General features: G+C 31.0%; 2 protein-coding genes across 3 annotated transcripts; both read left to right on the plus strand.

Moving 5' to 3' along the window:
* The first annotated feature begins 164 nt into the window (after window positions 1-164).
* On the plus strand, window positions 165-4,517 carry LOC137924031 (peptidoglycan-recognition protein LB-like). The gene is made up of 4 exons (XM_068767331.1): window positions 165-316; window positions 1,161-1,371; window positions 3,884-4,002; window positions 4,184-4,517. Exons 1-4 carry the CDS (start codon window positions 226-228, stop codon window positions 4,384-4,386), a joined length of 624 nt encoding a protein of 207 aa, XP_068623432.1. The 5' UTR covers window positions 165-225; the 3' UTR covers window positions 4,387-4,517.
* A 4,656-nt stretch (window positions 4,518-9,173) lies between these two features.
* On the plus strand, window positions 9,174-20,274 carry LOC137923996 (peptidoglycan-recognition protein LB-like). 2 transcript variants are annotated; one of them, XM_068767284.1, is made up of 6 exons: window positions 9,174-9,330; window positions 10,950-11,042; window positions 12,093-12,324; window positions 18,537-18,655; window positions 19,021-19,123; window positions 20,032-20,274. In XM_068767284.1, exons 2-6 carry the CDS (start codon window positions 10,973-10,975, stop codon window positions 20,198-20,200), a joined length of 693 nt encoding a protein of 230 aa, XP_068623385.1. In that variant the 5' UTR covers window positions 9,174-9,330; window positions 10,950-10,972; the 3' UTR covers window positions 20,201-20,274. The 2 variants fall into 2 exon arrangements, with proteins under 2 accessions (XP_068623385.1, XP_068623386.1); XM_068767285.1 differs by lacking the exon at window positions 9,174-9,330 and having other exon boundaries at window positions 10,964-11,042; window positions 12,082-12,324.
* Window positions 20,275-20,930: the final 656 nt, after the last annotated feature.

Below are 20,930 nucleotides of genomic sequence, written 5' to 3' on the forward strand. Positions count from 1 at the left end.
GGTACTCATGTTTTGTACTAAGAATTGAGCTTGCCCACGTGTAGTTAATCGGCTTTCGGTAGGAATTGTTTATCGTCCAGCACTACGTTTCAAATGGGAAAGTACCGCCACTAAACGTTGGCTATAAAATAACATTTTTAGCGCAGACGCAAACCACTTCATGTTCAGGTCTGGTCTGGTAACAATTCCTCCTTGAGTTATTTCTGACATACATCGAATTAAATAATGGCTTATAAATTTTGTGCCATTACTATCTTATTTGTGTTAAATGTTTACGTTTGCCTGGTGAACGGATATCCTAAATTAAAAACACACGGTAAGTTTATACATTTTCGTGTGAAACAGTTTCATTGTTTACTTCAATTACTTTCCTTCATGCGACTTTTTCTGGTTTGTACAATTTTGTTTTTTTTAATAATTTATCAAAGTCACTGTACAGTGACACTAATTAATATTTTATTTAAATATATCAATAAAAAAAAATTTTCTAAATGATTTCAAATTTTCAAATTTTTGAAACCTACTTTAAAAAAAAATTAACCTCGATTATCGTGTCTATAAGTGAAGTCCAAATTTAAAGATGCATACATGGTTAATTAAAAATTACGTATAATTTCAATATTTACGTAATTTTTAATAAACAATGTATGCATCTTTAAAGTTATATATTTTGTCTAACAAATTAACTTCTAGAAAATCAAATATACCACAGTGAATAATTTAATGAGTATGTCTAACAATTGTATGTATAATATATACGTATGTAGCGTATGAGCCCAAAGGTCGATAAATCGGTGAGAGGTGAAAAGGTTAATAATTTCAAACATCGATAGGATACCATTTATCAGTTATCATGCGTCAGTTATCCCCTTTATAAGTAGTAAATAAAAATACACAATGTTTATGTATTCTATAAAAGCGGTATTATATATTTTTGTTATTTTCTACTAGCCGGGCGCAAATAAAAAGTTGCCAATATGTGAATTTCTCATTTTTTTATAATTATACAGAAAAGGTTTGTCTATAATTGTGTGCTCTATTTTCTGAATACATTTAAATCAAAGTAGTTTCTTTTATTCACAAGCCTATTTTTTTGTTAAAAAAAATATATTTGGAGTCCGCTTTTTTTAGTTTTATAGCAATTTCCTTGTTTAATCTAGATTCGAAGCATTCCTACAAATTCTTCACGCGGAAAGATTGGGGTGCGGAAGAGGCGACGTTGGTCCGACCCATTACGAAACCGGTGCCATACGTTGTCATCCACCACACGTACCTGCCGGCCGCTTGCAACACCACGGAGCAGTGCTTCAGCGCCATGAAATCTATGCAGAATTATCACAACAGTTTGGGATGGGGCGATATTGGATATCAGTAAGTTGTTATTTTTTACAGTTGAATTTTTCATCATCATCATCGTTTCAGCCGTAGAACCTCTGCTGCTGGATATATGCCTTGTGATAGATTAGCAATAAGACCTGTTGGAAATGTCCTGATTAAATTACGACCTGAATTAAGTAATCTGCCCACCTTGTTGGTGAACGTTTTAAGCTGCGCTAGCCGATCCGGTAACAAATTTACCGGATTAAACGATCAGACACATATACAGTATGCCGAAATGCTGGTAAGGTTTTAATAAACATTATCTCTTATTTCCTCACGTTTGCAAAAATAAGCTGTTTAAAGGCACAATTTGTGATCGTATGCAACTTCTTAATATTCCATGGGTTCGTCGTGGAGGTGCCGGGTCCATCATATGGTAGAAAGCGGGCCCAGGTGCTGATGTCGAGCCTGATGACCTGTGTAACAGGTTTAAGGAGACCTTGTAACGCATTGACCTTCACCAATCAGATTCTTCTTCCTACCGAACGAAATTTGATGAGTTGAGAAAGAAAATGAGTTTTCGCACATAACAATGTGCAATATAATATTCTTAATATGTTCTTGTTACATCCACCACAAAATTAGCGACTAAAATCATATTTCAACAAAAATGTCTCTCTCTCTCACATAGTACGTTTAATTAACATAACAATTATTTTGCTATATACGGTATCACAACTAATATGCTCTTCAGAAACCTATACCTAAACCTAACCAAATCGAGATTTTAAGATGAAACTCAATTCAATTCTTGAAATATTTGGGACAATCATATTTACACTGAGCACCAAATGTGTACAATGTTGGCATTAACAAAAACATTAAAATAAGCAAATAAACTTTAGATTACATATGGCCTTTAATAAATCTAGTGACAACTTATAATTTGTTATTTTTAAAAAGCTATTTATTATAAGCAAGAAGCTCCTAAAATACAGTAGAAATATTTATACATTATGTAAGGAATTTGCAAATGCAAATAAAGAAATTAATTTAATAATGTGATAATATGCAAATAAACTCTATGCATAGGGTCTTTAATGAATCTAATCACAAATATTATTTCGTTATCATGATAATACAATGGACTTGGAAATAGATGGTCCTTATCTGTTTGTAAATAATGTACAGAAATCGACAATGTCGTATTACCTTATATATAAATTGACTTATTAACTACAAGATCTGCAATTAATTATAGTGTTTATAACTTGACATAGGAAACTTATTACTTTAAAACATTAAATAATTTATCATGTGTTTTAACATTCCAAAATATATTACTGTCTCCCATGTACGAAAATACCTTGATCCATAAATATAAAAAAAACATTTATATCTGTAAAAGACTACTAAAAATGCAAAAAACCTTTTCTATAAACTTTGCCCATAATATTATTCGGATTGGCGATCTATGATCAATGCCTTAGTCCACGTAATAAAACACAAAAAAGTCCTCTGCCGCGGGGAATCCCTGAGATAAATTATACAACAATTAATAATAAAAAGGTAATAAATAATATAATGACAGTTAATGACATAAATGTCACAATGTATTAGTAAGGATCACTGATAAGAAATACTTTGGGCGCTTATAAAAATTCGCTCGGTTGTATTCCTATATCATGAATGAACTAAGTAATTTTAATCTCTTAAGCTAATCAGTCGTATTAAGATTAAAATAATGATAAAGTGATTATTATTTAAAATTATAAAATAACTTTCATTATTGCTAACAAATTTTCGTTTATAATTTTTCACTTAGTTACAGTTAGCTCAGGAGCATTCTTATAAATAATATTAGTGGATTATCGTAGTGAATATCACAGGAATTTTGTACTTGAATCACATGTTTATTAAACAATATTATAAGGACGAAATAAATTATTCGACCATGAGAAGGATTAATAAGTCGATTAATTCCAAATAGATCTTCATCATTTTTTTTGTTACATGATTATTAATGTTGTAGATTTTGGGACATAATTAAAATTTTACTTTGGGTAAAGTACCGAAGAAGTTTATTTAAGATTTTATAGTGCTACCGACAATGCAGTACGGGTGAGAGTAGTAGAGGTGGGAGCGAGGAAAAAAAACCACAAGGGGGCTGACGAATCAGGGCGGTAGATACTCTCCCACGTCTCACCGCGCGCATACATAAGGCGTGGTACAGCTGTTTAGGACGCTCTATAGTGAAATTTACTGTTGCTTTATAAGCTTTAGGATGCTTCTATTTAACAACTCAAAATCACATGTCAATATAAATAAGGATCATAAATTTTAAAGTTGATATAAAATAATATTAAATTGTAAGCATTACGGGAAAAACCGCACTAAATACATAATTATTATCTTCAGTGCCGGATTTAACATTCAACCGCTAATTCATTCAAGATTTTTATTAATTAATTGTCTTACATTTTTTACATTAGTTTGCTATGGTTGTTATGTTGTCGATTAAAAAAATAATGGTTGTTTATAAGTGATTTATTCTGTTGTTTAGTTTTTGTGTTGGAAGCAACGGCGGAGTGTTCGAGGGTCGGGGTTGGGACACCTTGGGTATTCACGCGGGGCGCGCTAACAACTTTAGTATTGGAATATGTTTGATCGGCGATTGGAGAGGTACGTAAAGCTTTTAAATCTTTTTTTGAAAATCATTTTGATAATAAAACTTCTTGTCATTATATATTTTTTGCTAACACTATTCTTGTATAATAATTAGTCTCCATTTTAGTCATTGATTTTGTTACAGCGAAATTAAATGTTGTTTATGTAAAACTTTAAATTAAGAAATATTTTACAGAAGCCACACCACCTAAAGCAATGTTGAAATCAACTAAGAAACTTATTTCTGTTGGAGTGAAGAATGGATCTCTCAGTCCTACATACAAACTAGTTGGCCACAGTCAGATTATGGCCACCGAATGTCCTGGGACTGCTCTCTTAAATATAATTTCAACATGGGACCATTTCACAACAGAAGTCACGAACTTCACCACGGACTAGAAATCAGAATATACATTGTAAAAAACATATTATTAGCTACAATCCTTACTTATATAATATAATGTATACTTATTTAATTTCTAAGTTTTAATCTGTTCAACAATAATAAAATCGTTGCTTTATTTATTTTACGCTTGTCTATAATTACCATTGACTTATTGGATAATAACAAAATAGCGCTATATATAATTAGATTCGTAGCGATAATTTCAGATTGTCATCGTCGGCACTTAAATGTCCACTAGTGTTCAAACTAAGACGTAATAAACTCTAAAAAGTTTTACTAAAGTTGATTATTAAGTTTAAAGGTGGTTTACAATGTGATCGAAAGATAAAAGAAACCATCAAAATTTACTTTTACAAATTAAATAATCTACTTTTGTGTCGATGACAATTTGGCAGTCCACACAGTCTTCTTTTAAATAATTATGAAAACGTCTGCATTTTCATTTTATTTTAATGATTTTCAGTTTCATATTCTTAGTAACTAGATCAACGTTAGTAATTTTTTTCCTTATTTACCTATTTATTTGTTTATTACTTATTATTACTTACTCAAAGGAAAATAATATTAGAAGACTAATATTTTTAATTATCCATACTTATATGCTTAGGTATTTCAAATCACTCTTCCTTATATTGTAGATTTTTTACCTTAAGTTTGTTAAGATTCCTAAGTCGCTATTCTTGTCCATTAAGTATTAACATTTATATTTATTTACCTATGAATGATTAGATATGTGTTATAGTTAATTATATCTTAAGCGGTGACACTTGTATAAAAACCTGTTTGAACATTACGAAGTATTATTAATTTAGTTGGATCGATATTACAAAATATATTACTGCAAAAAAGACTATATCTTTTTGCATCTAAACTGTCGGAGAATAAACTATGTGACTAAATGTTAAGTTTCAATGTGTATATTAGCATATTATAATCTTATTTATTTAGTTTTTTCGTGTTACTTTGTAAAATTTGATACAATTATAGTAACATTCTGTCTCAATCCCGAGTTAGGGAAGAGAATATTAAGAGAGAGATGTGCCATACGTATTACATCCTTAGTTCCGTGTTAAGAGGAATATAAATAAACAAGCAATAATGCATCGGTAATTATTTGTCTATTAATAAAGTTTAATCACTAGTTTGCGTTTTAATAATATTAATAAGTTTCAGTAATTCCTTATTCTTTTTATTATTAGTTATGGCCCACAAACCTCTACTGAAAGGCATAGGTCTCATTTTTTACTTTCGGGTAACAAACAGTTACATAAGATTGTTCTCAAATAAATTCACAGCGACTCAACGAGCCATAAAGAGGGCTAAGCCCAGGATTTCTCTACGAAAACAAAGTTGAAGTGAAGAGGTCCGTAGACGAATGAATGTAACGGAAACAGCCAAGCGGCTTGGCAAATTGTTGTAGTATTTAACATGCCACATAGCGCACAAAATAAATTGCCTTATAGTTCTGGACCACAGACCTGCAAGTGTAGACTAAAACGTCTATTAATAAGGCCTGTATCTTCAGACGACCCGGTAAAGTCGATGACCGCTACCTGTCGGTCTTATTGGAAATTTAAGGGAACGCTTACCTAGAGAAATGCATAAATTTAAAACGAAAACCTATATCTAAATTTTCACACAATAAGCCAGTCAAAAGCTGCTCCAATCTTAAAATTTCGCAAGAACTCCAAGTTTGGCGATCATTTTGACCGGGGATTTAACGGGATTAACAGTATAAAAACGAAATCTCACAATGTTAACCTGTGTATACTCGGTGATGCGCATGATGGCGTATTTTAAATTTTTCATTTTTAATCTTGGATGCATACTGCATGATGTCCAAACAAATTAAAAATACAAAACAAACCTATTCTGCAAACGTAACTATACAAAATCTTTATAATGTTTGTCATTAAATTTATGAAAATTTTCCACTGGAACGTTCTAAGCGTTTCAAAGGTTTACAAAAACAGTGATTGACGGCCAGCTATTACGTTCACACTCAAAGACATAAGTAAGACATCAAATGGCACGAAGACAATTATATATAGTAATAACCTCCGACGTCGCGTTGCTGTAATGATCATGTTAATAGATTTGTTATGAATTTTGCCGTATCTAAACAAAGAGTAAATAAATAAAAAAGATCTTACTTTTTAGAAGATTTATGTTAAAAAAAATTGGCTATAAAATAAAGATTTGTCACGTTATTACAGACAAATTTATATCTTAAATGTGCCTGTACCTGATTGTTTTTTGTCTAAGCTGATAAAAAGTGGATTAGCCTTTAGTTCAAATTCATTAAAGAGTAATCCTAACACCAATCTAGGAGATTCTAAAATTAGAAACCTTCAAATCTCTACACAGATGGTATTGTTTGTGGTAGTTGTAAAGTGAATGTTTTCTGGCACCTTTTAAAATGATTAAACATCATCGTTAGACTGAGCCCGTGTGACTCTCTCTTTCTCTCTCTTTATTTCTCACTCTGCCTCTCCTTTAGAGACTGAGCCTCTATAAAAGTGCATTAATTAAAGCGTTTCATGAAAATCAATGTAATATAACGCATTGCTGGGGCGACAAAATCGTGCTCAGCACTTAGTCAAGCTTTCAGAAAAGATATTTCAGGGGCTCGGTAATTTTATTGGTTATACACCAACATAACAATGTTGAAATGATTGAAAGAGGCAGCGGTATAACCCAGCAAGAAGAATTTAATTAATAGCATATTACACAAAAAGTTTTTGTTTCAAATAAACAAATTTTGTTTTCACAAATTTCACTTTAACCCTTCGATAACCTTCAATGTAAAACATTTTGACATTGCTTTTGAATTATTTTCGGCAAGAAATTTTTCATTTTTTTAAAAGTTTTTTTCGTTATCGCATCTTTTCAAAACCCGGGAGTCGCATGGGGCAAATTTAGAGCGTACACTGGATAAGTAAACAATTCAGTACATAATTTATTCAATTAAACCATCATTGTTATCGACTGATTTTTTTACTCGAAGGGTCGTCTTTCCCTAAACTCTGCACTCAATCGATACAATACTGATGTGTAATATTTATTATTGGAGCTTATCTCATTGTTTATTTCTCCAAAAAAAAAAATATTTAAAATAAATCAATGATAGAAAATATGATTGTTTTTAACCGTTTTGCCATATAGGACACGTTCACACGACGTTCTTGACATCGTTATTCAGTATAAACGTTTGCGCGAAAGTACAAACGTGTAGAAAGAAATAGTATCGAGTAGCGGTCAACTATATTAATGAATCATCGCACTGGTAAATAATGTGAATTACTTTTTACCATAATGTGAAAGAACCTTCACAATAAGGATAAAAGAACACTTAAATTAAGTACTTTTAACAAACATCGACTCTATCAATTATCTATTATAATATCTTAGCAAGTTGCTATTAATTCTAAATATTTTATAACAAAATTTTGGTCATAAGTTACAAAATTTTAAAATTTTATGTAGTTCAATCGTCGTATACAACTTAGCTGAGAAACTTTTGAGCAACTTCATCTCCTCTGACATGAGTAATGTTAGACGAGAAGAAAAGTGCTTTAAGACGAAAGACTACGACCAATGTGAGTTCTTGACCATCAATAATTTACAACACTGTGGTCGTTCGCAAAAAGATCTAAAGCAAACATAGCTCAACAGATTGAAAGGTTAAAATGAAGTTAGGCAGGCCACATAATAGGTAGAACTAATTTCCTCTAAGGCTCTGGAGTGTAGATTGGATTTGCAAGCGATGCATAGAACCTCCATCTAAGAGGTGGACAACGGACCATGTTAAGGTCTTTGAAAGATGCTGCTTCTAACCGGTCCTATGGGAAATCTATGGGGGAGGCCAATATTTAGTAACGATACTACTAATATATAAAAAAATTGATACCACCTTACTTTGCATATTTTATCTAATCTTTTACAAACAATTAATATCCAAAGAGACACATTAATTATACTTTTATTTTAATCTAGTAGTTATATTATTGGATCTGCTATTTTTATAGACCTTCAAAGTATTAAGAAGTAGCAGTATGCGAGTAGTTTATATTGAGTTCAAAGATTCTTAAGTAGCGACCACGAACCGATAGACGTGGCGTGGGTAGATCCCCCCACTATGCGACCGACGGAGATCCTTGGGGAAGGTCCAGCAGTGGGCGTCTATCGGCTGATGTGATGATACGTAATTATAATTAGCGATAAGTTAACCGATGGCTTATGTAAAATTGTTTTTATATATTATACAAGCTATATGTGACCTAAATCATATATTAAATAAATACTTCTTTTTATTAGTACGCTTTATTAATTTCTTCATAAACGAATGAGACCAAACATTTGAATTTTGTTTTCACTGTCATTATAACTATATATATATTAGAAGCTTGGTCTGTATGTAATACAAAATTCATATGTAAGTTTTTGTAAATTTAATTGGTAAATTATATCATATCTTATTGACATACATATAATAGTTAAAAAAGTTTTCGATTGTAATTTTAACGATTTTCATCAAGTTGGTCTGAATCGTTAAAGTGGAATTTTATATCAATAACAATATAAAAATACACGCAAGAATTATACAGCAAAAAATGAAGTACGTAGTTTCCTAATAAAACTTCGCGTTTAAGTCCGATTTATAACACCGTTTTCGACTCGATCAATTCTCACTCGACCGGGGAATAACCTCTGTCCTAACTGACTATATAAAGAATTATATAGAGATGTAAGAGCAGTAATTTAAATAGTTCCAACGCAGCCGCCGCGAAAGTAACATCTGAAAAGCTCCTTCCGAAGGTGTTAAATCCGTATAATATTAATCATAATAGTTTTGTTGGCGACAGTATTTTTGATATTATTTATTTACGGCGAAGAGAAACTAGAGTACAGAAAGAAACTGAAAAATAATCGTCTTAGTGAGTATTAATCTTGTTACAGTTTAAATAAATAGATTACATATATTTTATATCTTATACATTTTTATACTATATAAAAATTAAGTTCGTTTATTCTACATATTCATATGAATTTTTAAATTGGTTTTTATGTTCTTTATTATTAATCCGAACAATTTAGCTGTTTAAAGACTGACAATAGTTTCATCAAAAATACTATTATTTGTTTCGTTATAATAAATATTAAACTAAAAGAATTCCGCGGGATACTGTCAATCGAAATGCGTGCTAAATAAATATCGGAATATTACTTTGAATTTAAAAGAATGTTGAAAGAAAATAAATACTTATGAAATTTAGAAAAAAAATATTCTTGTTCACTTATATATTGAATACCTAGTTTCATTCCGACCCGTCGCATTACAAACCAAAATATATTAAAAAATTTTAAAAACTTAAGTTAAAGTAGTCCAATACATACTTTTTTAGAAGAATGTAGTTATTGTTATTATTTTATAGATACTAATAAGTACATTAAACTTGATCAACAGTGTTAGCCAAGCAATAGAAGACAGAGACTTGTGATCTTAGGTCGTGGGATCGATTCCTGGGATGATGTTTTATATACAATTGCTCACTGCTCACAAACAAGTTTCCAGTGGATATACCACACTGTGATCGCTAACCCATTTGCTAAGCGTGGCGATTATGTTATATCCCTCCATAGACAACTTTGGAAGAGGTCTACGCCTAGCAGTGGTCACCTATGGGCTGAAATAACGACGACGATGTTAACATTAAACTTCAAATGAGTTTAATAATATAGATCGTGATGATATGCACATATTAAGCCAAGACAATTGACATTGAGATAAGATCAAATCTTAAAATTTGTAGTTGTTCTCATTGGCTACATAAAATCACATTATCATGTTCACCGCATATTCTTTATGATTATGCATCAGGTGAATGTCCTGCTCGGCATGTAGTAAAAAACTTCATGACATATAAATAGGAATATACAAATATAAAAGGAACCAATAAAATAATTGTAAAACACTATTTAACATGAGTTTGAACTTTATTTGTTGTTTTTTTAGTTAATTTAAATGTATCATTTAATTATTTCGCTAATTAAGAAGGACACTAAAAGCAATAACCGCCAACGACATTATTATTTTAAATAAAAAATGTATCACTATTATTTTTAATTAAAAGTATGTCTGAAATGCGTCATGACTAGATAATTTTTAACGGCCTCGTCAATTTATGACATTATTTATTGTATTTTTTATGTATTGTTAAATAAAACAATAACAAATAAATTAAACTGTGAAGCTTAAATTTAAAAAAAGTAATGGATAAATTGATTAAAATAAATAAAGAATAGAATCTTTGTGTCATAAAAAATAACTAGTTTATTCACTTTGTAGAATGATTTAATAAGCCTGATTTTTTTCTAACGGTTATTTTTTTTGTTGTTTTTAATCTATGGAAGTAACTAGAAGCGGCGAATGTTTAGTTTTACACATATATGTGATAAAAAATATCGATAAGATTATGTAACAGCTGAATCGATATTTTTGCACTATTCACGCAACATTTGTGGATGTTTCCTCAACCTGTTTTTGTTTCCACAGTCAAAACATTGAAAGTCTACGCGATGTTCGCGTTTGTTGTTGTGATACTAGGGATCATTGGCATCACCGTCGGTGTGCCGGCTCTTTTGCCAGGTAAGAGCTCTATTTCTATACAGATATCTTTGCCACTATGTACTTAGTGTTCATTAATTATTATCATCTTTTTAAAAATTATCTGTTATATGTGTTAAAGAAAGTAATTTTGATGAAAACATTAAAACTTTGTTCAAAGTTCTTTTAGTCATTAACGACTTGTATAGTATACAAAAACAATTATGACTTTTAGAAAAAAAGGGTTGATAGACACGGGATAGGCTAGCGTGACGAAGTTATTAAACCGAAAAGAAATCAACGAAAAATAGTCGAAAGTATCGGATTGAGAAGAAGAATGAAAATGAGATTAGGGATGTACATATATTTTATTAAAAAATGTACTATAGCGTATATAATAATTACAGCTTACAAGTAAAGTGAAATACCAGCTCTATTTTGCACAGATTATTGGATTTATATTTTGTTGTCGCTGCAGATTATGTTGATATTCAATACCGCCGATATCTTATTACACAATTTACGTAAACGCCAGAGCTGATAATCACGATTTAACTATATTGCAGGAAAAAATATTTTAAAATTTTACAGGGATAAGTTTTTAGTACTATTAACTATGATATTTACTAAAATTATTAACAAATAAAATATATCGAGAAATAGTAACAAGGGTCTTTATATCTGAGAGTGGACTTTATCGAGTTAGTAAATATATAATATATATATATATATATATATATATATATATATATATATATATATATATATATATATATATATATATATATATATATATATATATATATATATATATATATATATATATATATATATATATATATCTGAAATTACTAGATTAAAAAAAACTGTCAGAGCATCTATGTACTGGTTACTTCACTGTAAATGACTTAGTAAAAGATAGCATACCAGATTAATATGTTCGCCTTCAAGCTATTTTAATGTTTCAAACGTTGTAATTTAAGACACATTTTTTTACTTGACTGAGACTGAGTTATTTATCATCTGATCAGGTAGTATACTCAATTTTATGTCAATAATAAATGTAATCCAACGTATTAAGAATGATTTCAGAACCCTCAGAAAACGAAGTGCCGACGTATGACTTCCCTTTCGTACCGAGGTCCAAATGGGGAGCGCGGAAACCAAAACAGAGACTTCCTCTTCAAGCTCCTGTTCCTTACGTTGTGATTCATCACTCATATATACCACCAGCCTGCTATGAAAGCGCACAGTGCAAGAATGCTATGCGAAGTATGCAAGACTTTCATATGGACGGTAGAGGATGGTGGGATATCGGATACCAGTAAGTTTTGAAAATCTACTTTAATTAAACAACCTTCTTAAGTCATATTGTTTCATAGCATTATTAAACAATAATTCGCATTTGTCGATTTGTATTAATATATTTTTAAGTCTTTTTATGACGGTTTTGATTCAAGTAGATGTTATAGTGTGCGGTTCATTAAAATTCGCCGTGATACAGTTGGTTATTTTAGAATTTACTTCCGTTTCTATACATGTAAATTAGAGTATGTGCAGTTCAATGACAATTGCTATAATGTCCTTACCTGTAGTAGTAATGATTATATAGACTTTTTAAATAAATTTCCTGGTAGAATTAAAAGCGCTTAACTTAAGGACCGTATCTCTTTTCAAATTTATCCGTTTTTATTTAAGTTATGAGTTTAAATATGTAATAAATTACATATACTTTTTAATTTTTATAAACTCTTGTTGTCTCCCGTCCATTTCGCGAACTTAATGGATTCCCTCTTAATCCCCCCTTGCGGATGTAATTCCGTAAAAGTTGACCCCTAATTGGTGAAAGGAATATTCCAAAACCATTTCAAGTTTCTAAGCTTTATGGATCTAGAGATATCATTGAGTCAATTTATAGGTAGATAATTATAAAATATTGAATAGATAGATTAAATCCAATGGTATAAAGCGTTTTCGATACCACTAAATGACGAGAAAAATAAGTATGAGTATGTATAAGTATAGATATATAAGTATAAACATGATAACAGTAGTAAGTATAAATATGAGAAAAAAAAGAAGATGAATTCGGAAAGAATATCACGAAACAATCCGAAAATAATTCATCGAGCTTTATGGTTTGCCTTACGCCTTTGTGAGTTTCTTTGAACCGGAATTCTGACTGCCTTAAGTGACAGTTCAAGCAGAGGTCCTCTCTCAAAGGAATTTTGCCCATAGAAGAGTATCCATTCTAGGGACCTTTGTGTTTAGCGGCCTCCCTATTCGTAGAAATATATTACGATCCTTAGAGAACTGCTTAGTCTTGGTTAATAGAAAGAGTGGCATTCAGCATTCTACCACCTTATACCCAGTGAAGTTTCCAATGCCAATTGAAAATGCTATAAATATGCTGCGCTAATTCGAAAGTAAAATAAACTTTTGCACAGCGCGATGTTATACAGGATTGCAATGAAATAAACCCACGTAACTCCATATCAGTTCTTCACTTTCATACTTGACATGATGTCTCTCTTAGTCCAGCTATTATTTTAGCTATAGAGATTTCAAACGCAAGTGGTCATTGTAGATCATCCTCTGTGATATTAATATGAAAGAAAAAACTGTATTAAAATATTGTTTGGCCGTAAATATTGTTGCTGCGGTGGTGCCTCACCAATGTATTTATTAGAAGCCGGTTTCTGGTAAAATATAGGCATAAATAATTATTATCAGTAAAAAAAATATATTTTTATTCTTGGTGTTTTCATATGGGTAATATTTATTTTTAAAAAATTATGTGAATATGCATAACCTTATTCTTATACCAGTTATTACCTAATTTGTTTTTTAAAAAAAGAAAAGAACTTCGTTTTCGTATCGAAAAATATTATATAAAAAACGAAGTGATATTTTGACCTTCAGTGCAAAACATTGTTTATAAATTTTGGGTTCTTATTCAAAACCTGTACAGCGACCAGGTTCTAGAAATATTCTAGAAACAAATTCATAATGGAAAAATACAGCGGTTTAAATAACAACGTGATACGTTGACTAATCACAGCTAGATAAGGCATAGGACAAGGACATTAAACTAACTTTTCGCCTACTATGAAGCACAAATAGAACCGATAAGAATAATATAATTGGTAACGTATACAATGATACAAACAGCGCTGATAACTAGCGGCCGAGCCGAAATAGAACCAAATTCGGTACTATGTAGCGACCTGAACTGACGCAGACAGAGCCCTAAAACTTTCATAAATGCCAATAGGATAACAATAACTTACGTTCACAAAAAACAATACTTCGAGAATTATTAAAAGCCCGAATATGTATATATTTTACATAAGAAATAATGCGTTGATAATTTGCAACGAACACAATTCATAATTCATATATGATTACATTCTTGACACATTCTTGATTACATTTCATATAATAATCACTTCGTGAACTTCTCTCTTGAAACAAGGTTTAGTAAAATTGAAACTAATACATGTTTATTAGGTTAATAATAACGTTAACATCTTTAAACAAAAAACTAAATTTTTTGTAGTTGTGAATGTCCGAATGTCAGTCGAGTGTCATTCACACTTCGTCCGAAACTTCTAAGACGAGGTCATCTGCAACGTAAATAAAATACTCAAACAAAACCAAATACTTTTAACATAAATTTGCATGGAGGCAGGATCACCTTACATATATCACTTACAGCGACGAATTTTTTAGTGATCTCGAAACAGAACCACTGCATTTAGGAGGTTCTTAAAACATGCCGCCACTCACTGTTGGGACATCATCATCAACATCCCACCTCCATCTCCAAGTAAACTTTTACCGTTTCATTCTACTAATTCCACTACAATCTGCATTTGTTATAACTTAACAAATAAAGGTGTAATTTGTTAACTTAAAGCAATAAAAAATACGATTTTAAATATGTATACTCTAATATATCATCCATTTTCAATCAAATGAAAGGAATCATTTTCTGCGTACTTGGCCTCATTCAACCTTAGTACGTCGGCTAAAATTATATGCATGCGTCAATATTTTTATCCATTTATAAATTTAATCAAATTCTTATGTACTTTATACCCAAATCCCTCATTTTAATTACGGTTTGCGAATGGTAACGTTTAATACAAAAATACAATAAGTTTGGTCCTTTACTGCAAAAGCAATACTGCAGTACGAATTAAGCTATACTGCGTACATAGCTGACTAACGGTTCCCGATTTTTGTACTCTTATTATATCTTACATTAACAAATAATATAAGTAAATACCTTCAAATCAATGTATTTTAAGCTAAGCAAACAATATAAATGTACTAGGTCCCTTTGCCTAAAATATTTTCTTATTGATAACTCGGTATGTCATTAAAAAATATATAAAACTTCGACTTTTTTACAAAAAGAGAACGATGTCTGCCGACTTAGTGGTTTTATTTTTTTAAGTTGGTACTCACAATTAAGCGAGGTGGTCACGATAAAAAAGTAATTATCTCGTGCAATCTAAAATTTTTTAAATCGTAATTATTTACTACTAGCTGTTACAAACATTAAGGTCGTCGGAAAACGCTACACACTCGTTCCAACATGTCTTATTGGAAATCTATGGGCGTTGCCAACAGTAGATGATCTATGGTGATGATGATTGCAAATATCAGTGTTAAGAATACAAGATGATTGGTTATACATGTAATAGCTTTAAAGGAATGAATGTAGAGCGATAGCTCATTTGTCGGCATAGTTTTAAAGCTTATAGACCTATTTCTAATAACACTATAAAGTAATTATTCTGAAATCCTATTGTACTGCGACAGTGCAATAACTTTTGACAGTTATTTTTGTAGAAACCGATAGCGAACAGTAATCAATTTTAATATGCAATATTTCCAATTTAAAAAAAATCTCTTACTATATTATCATTATGTTCTGAAACTATTAATTTTTCGATGGGGTGTATCAAATAATATGACAGATAATGGGCACTACTAACCAATAACCCTGTATATATTATGCTTTGCTTTCTGGTAATGTTTACTATCATTGCAGGAGAAATTCTATTGTTTGTATATCATTAGTTCACAATATAGTTGGCTTAACAATCATGCCGAAAAGAAACACCGAAAGTCCAACGCTGTACGAAAAACAGACGTTCTAGAAACTTTTTCTTTAAACATCGTTCAAAAAGGAAATCTCCGCTAGCCAGGTCGTCAATTCAAGTTCATACCAGGCCACGTATGGGAACTTGCATGCAAGCAATCTACGATGTCGTTTATGTAAAGTATACGAAAAATTGTTATAGTTAACTTTAACGGATTCAGCGCATTGCAATATACACTAAAATCATCACATTATTAACTGTCGTCTCGTTGTTTTATTGGTTTCCATGAATGGAGGCAGCAACAAAACGATAACAACTTGTTATTTTTAAATATTAAGTCAATTTTGATTTGTCAATTCTAGTTTCGTTTTAAAACTTAGTACTAAACGGTATATAAAACTGAAATTTTTCGTATAACTAATACAGTTAAAACTTTGAAAGTTATTTAATAAGTACACTTAAATAAATACAAGAGATTAATAGAATTAGAATTAAAAAAATCACATCACGTAATAAATAAAAAAAAACTCTTAAGGAAATGAACGCGCATAACAAGGAAAAAAAGAAGGTCGCCTCGTTTAATCAATAGTAAATTAACTTAAACGGAAGCGGTTAAGGTCGGATGTTAAGCAAATACGCTAAAATGTATCTGTTCTTTCATTAATTATATAATAGGGGTTTTAATCGTAGTTTACTTAATGAAATTTGACATCAGAATGATCAATTAGGTAGTAGGAACCCAGTGTGCTTCCATCCGCTTTAAAGAAAAGGTTTAAAAATTTAGAGAGATTCTAAATTTAAATCGGAAATTATGAGATGCATACATTATCTCTTTCCTGAAACACGTGTTTGACTGCAATGTATACTTCTCTTCATAATCAATGTGACATAGACCTCAAACTCTATTAGCAGGTGATGACGATGTGAGGTTGATTTACAACGTATATTATACAGTTTGGTAAATGCGCTTACATAGAGTTAGCACAGTATACAGTAATCCAAGTATACATTTAACTAAATATTTTAGATTGTGATAAATAGATAATTACTCAAAGAGGGAAATAAATATTTACATTTATTTAAACACATGCATACATATGTTCCTTCAGTAAACGGTATAAAAATATAAGCCTTAAAATAAGGTCTGTGTCTGAAAAGTGATTAAAACTGTGCTATAAAATTAAACTATTAACATAATTTATGACCATGCAGTTATGTTAAACGGTAAAGTTCAGCAGTTAGTTAAAATAAACCGTTATCTATTTACTACAATAACTACTGCGATATCTAGCCAGTCTTCGGCTTTATTGCTTTCGTGAGTATGTATAACTTATAGAACAATCACTTACCTAAAACTTTATAATACCATTTAATTGATTTTCTCCTTATTTATTCACAGTTTTTTTTTTATTATTGTTTCAACCGATAAAAGTTAAGTCATGTGCTGAGAGCAATGATTTTCTATTAATTATTAAGAACGTCTCCCGTCGCTGTGTTTAAATGAGCATTACCCCTTTAACCAGATATCATTGTCATCTGATTTATGTAATAAGGAGGTCTACCAACAACTTTATTGTCGAAACTAAAAAACTTTTTATTTGTCATTCTTTAACTAAATGCTATCTATGTACGTTTTTACAAATAACCAATGACTATTGATGAAAGTACGAAGTACTAAGGGAGAAAAAATAAATGTTTTTAAAACATGCAGATTTTTTTATTGTAGATGCAATTTCTCACTAACAGTAGAGGATTCTGACACATCTTTTTAATTTTTTTGGTGACTCGTAAAAATGCAGGCAATAATCAAAGTTTCGGTAAAAAGTTTTTTTTTTTTAAGTTGCCTACTCCGGGTACAAACTTCTCTGATACATTTGAATGAACGTGTTTTCTGAGACCGCCCAATCTAATGTTCTATCTTGAAAGCCCTTACGCATTACGCTGTTACTTCCCGGAACGTTCGCTTACTAATCCAATCAAATAAATAATGTAATGGGCGATTTACCAACATCTTTTCATAATTGCTGCGAGTAACTATTTGAGCCAAGCATTCTTTTAATATAATGTTTATGGATTGATTAATTACTTGTATGAAGAACATATAAAACTTAAGAACGACAAATGTTAATAAACACAAGTGAGTATTTGTAACAAGCGTTAAAGCAAGGTTCAGTACTTGTTTTCGTAATATCATTTATAAAAAAACTAAAGAACTGTAAATAAATAGCGCCAATATCATTTTGGAAACCAATTGTTAAATGATTTTAATATCGTATATTCGAATGTAACTTTCATATGTCTTGAAACATTTATATGAACGCAATTACCTGACACCGTTGCGTCATGCGTCCAAATATATTATATATACGTTCAAAATAAGATTAAGGCGTTTAGTTAAATTATTTCTTTCATTTTCTTTCAGCTTTGCGGTGGGTAGTGATGGCGTCGCTTACGAAGGTCGCGGTTGGAATATACTAGGTGCACACGCTCTGCATTTCAATACTGTAAGCATTGGAATATGCTTGATCGGCGATTGGTCCAGTGAGTTTTCCACCTAATCTACATAATTTTTAATTGCATTGCTGGTTGGTAGTAGGCCAAGAGAACTTCCAAAGAATATTCGAAGATACCTCTCTCCTTTCGCGCCTATCTTAGCTTTCATGTTGTGGTTTAGAGACCGCAGATTGTCAAGCGCAGTGTAAGATGTACACCGACATGGTAAACAAAAATTTAGGTTGGCAGTAGACGCTAGATGCTGACTACTTCTTACCGCTTTTATTTGGAATCTATGGGGGAGGCGTATGTTCAGCTGTGTCCGTCTTATATCCGATATCATTATGATAATGCTATTAATACTTAAAGCATAATCTTAACGATATTTTAATTCATATAATAACTTTTTTCAGATTCATTGCCACCGCCTCAACAAATTAAAACAGCTAAGTCTCTGATAGCAGCGGGCGTTGAACTAGGTTATATTAAACCCGAATATAAATTAGTGGGCCACAGGTTTGTACATATTTTTTATATACTTATACAATTCACAAATTAATATTTTTAATCTTATATTCCTTCACATAATTTTAAAAGTAAACCTTATGTATCATCGTATATACCAGAGGATATTCATATATGTGTTCTATATCGTGCCCCGTCATCTAATAGCATAATTTTTACTATCCCAACGGTTCAAAATCAACCTCGGACTAAAAGTCCGATTACATTAATGTGTAACACATACGATCAATTAATTGCAGAAATAGCGGAGTTGGACATATTTAGAAACCGAAAGTGCTATCCTCCCACAATAATTTATATAATATACATAATTTTCTCAAAGATTACTGTAATTTAAGTTTAAAATGTTATATTACCTTACATAATATTATTATTAGTGGAGGGCTTTCGCTATATTATTTATTTACATTTTGTCAAACGCCTGTATAATTATGACCAGGGCTGTGTAAGCTTCCGATAGCAATCATTTATACGTTTTTGTAATTTTAGATGATAATTATGTAAACGTATATTATGTTTTACTTTCGGCGTGCCTAATTTAAAAAAACAAATAGCAATAGGAGAGCACAAATTTAGCCTTTGTGAAAATATTGTAAGAAATTGTATCTCTATTCTAAAAAAATATAGTGTTTATAAAATCTTCAACTACCAAGTTGATATAATTTTGCAGTAAAAAATAGTAATCATGTCATTTCGACACGAAACGTATTATTTGCCTTCATCACTGTATTTAATCTTGATATGCTTTTTCCTCATACTATTTTGTCCTTATTTACAATGTTCAATGTTAATCAATTTATTGTTTTTATTACATTGTTTTCTATTCATCTTATTGTAGTTAGGAGCACAGTTCATTATATCAATTTCAATATTATTCAAATCCATGCTTACTTTTTTAGGCAAGTACGAAATACTGAATGCCCGGGGAACACGTTGTACCAAAATGTAAAGGCCTGGGACCACTACGTGCCTTTTCCAGCCTCATATAAAGATCTTATAATGGTCGAAGAATTACCAGAAAATGTAAAGGCGTTGCTGAGAAACGAAAACTGCACAAATGTAGAATAATAGTCAACGTCGTTGTTAGAACTTATTTATTAAACAAGACTGTACATAAATGTGAATATTAATTGTAAGTTACGTTTAAGGAATAGTGAGTTTTTCAGTAATAAACACGATGTTTTAATGGAATCAGGCGTTATTTTGCGGTAAACATTGCGAATTACACAACTACGACCGCTAAATCACTCAACACGTGTTTCACCCCTCCACGGGGTATCTTCAGGAGTAATGTTACATGTAACATTTGCCAAGTATGCCGCATGCGCATTTATCAGCGGGCTGGCGGGCGGTGCACTTTATTGCACGGCTACGACTGCATGTGCGGAAAGAGCTATATATTGGTCCTTTTCTTACTGAACATGATGCAATCTCGGTGGTTTTCTACGAGAATCAATATAAGATTAACGTTTACTATTGAAAAATATACATCAAATCGTTATTAACGACTTACTGTTGGTTATTGTTATGTTTGTCATTTTTTCCTATATCTCTTTTCCTACATAAAAAAATATATATTTGAAAGTTATCTGATACTAATATTTAATGATTTCGAATCAATACTAAGTATCTGTTTGTGTCCATTGTATTTTTATTTATAATAACTTTTTTGTAAAAAAATTCTTTAGTTTAATGATTAGTCCAATCATGCTATTTGTTAACTAAGTTTTCGGGTTCTTCCAGTATCGGTATCAGATGTTTCACTGGAGTAAAAGATGGCTCTTATATCACTTGGTAG

This window comes from Battus philenor, unplaced genomic scaffold, assembly GCF_028537555.1.
Source record: "Battus philenor isolate CCGP_79_NKW_IND1 unplaced genomic scaffold, ilBatPhil1.0.hap1 SCAF_23, whole genome shotgun sequence".
Taxonomy (NCBI): domain Eukaryota; kingdom Metazoa; phylum Arthropoda; class Insecta; order Lepidoptera; family Papilionidae; genus Battus; species Battus philenor.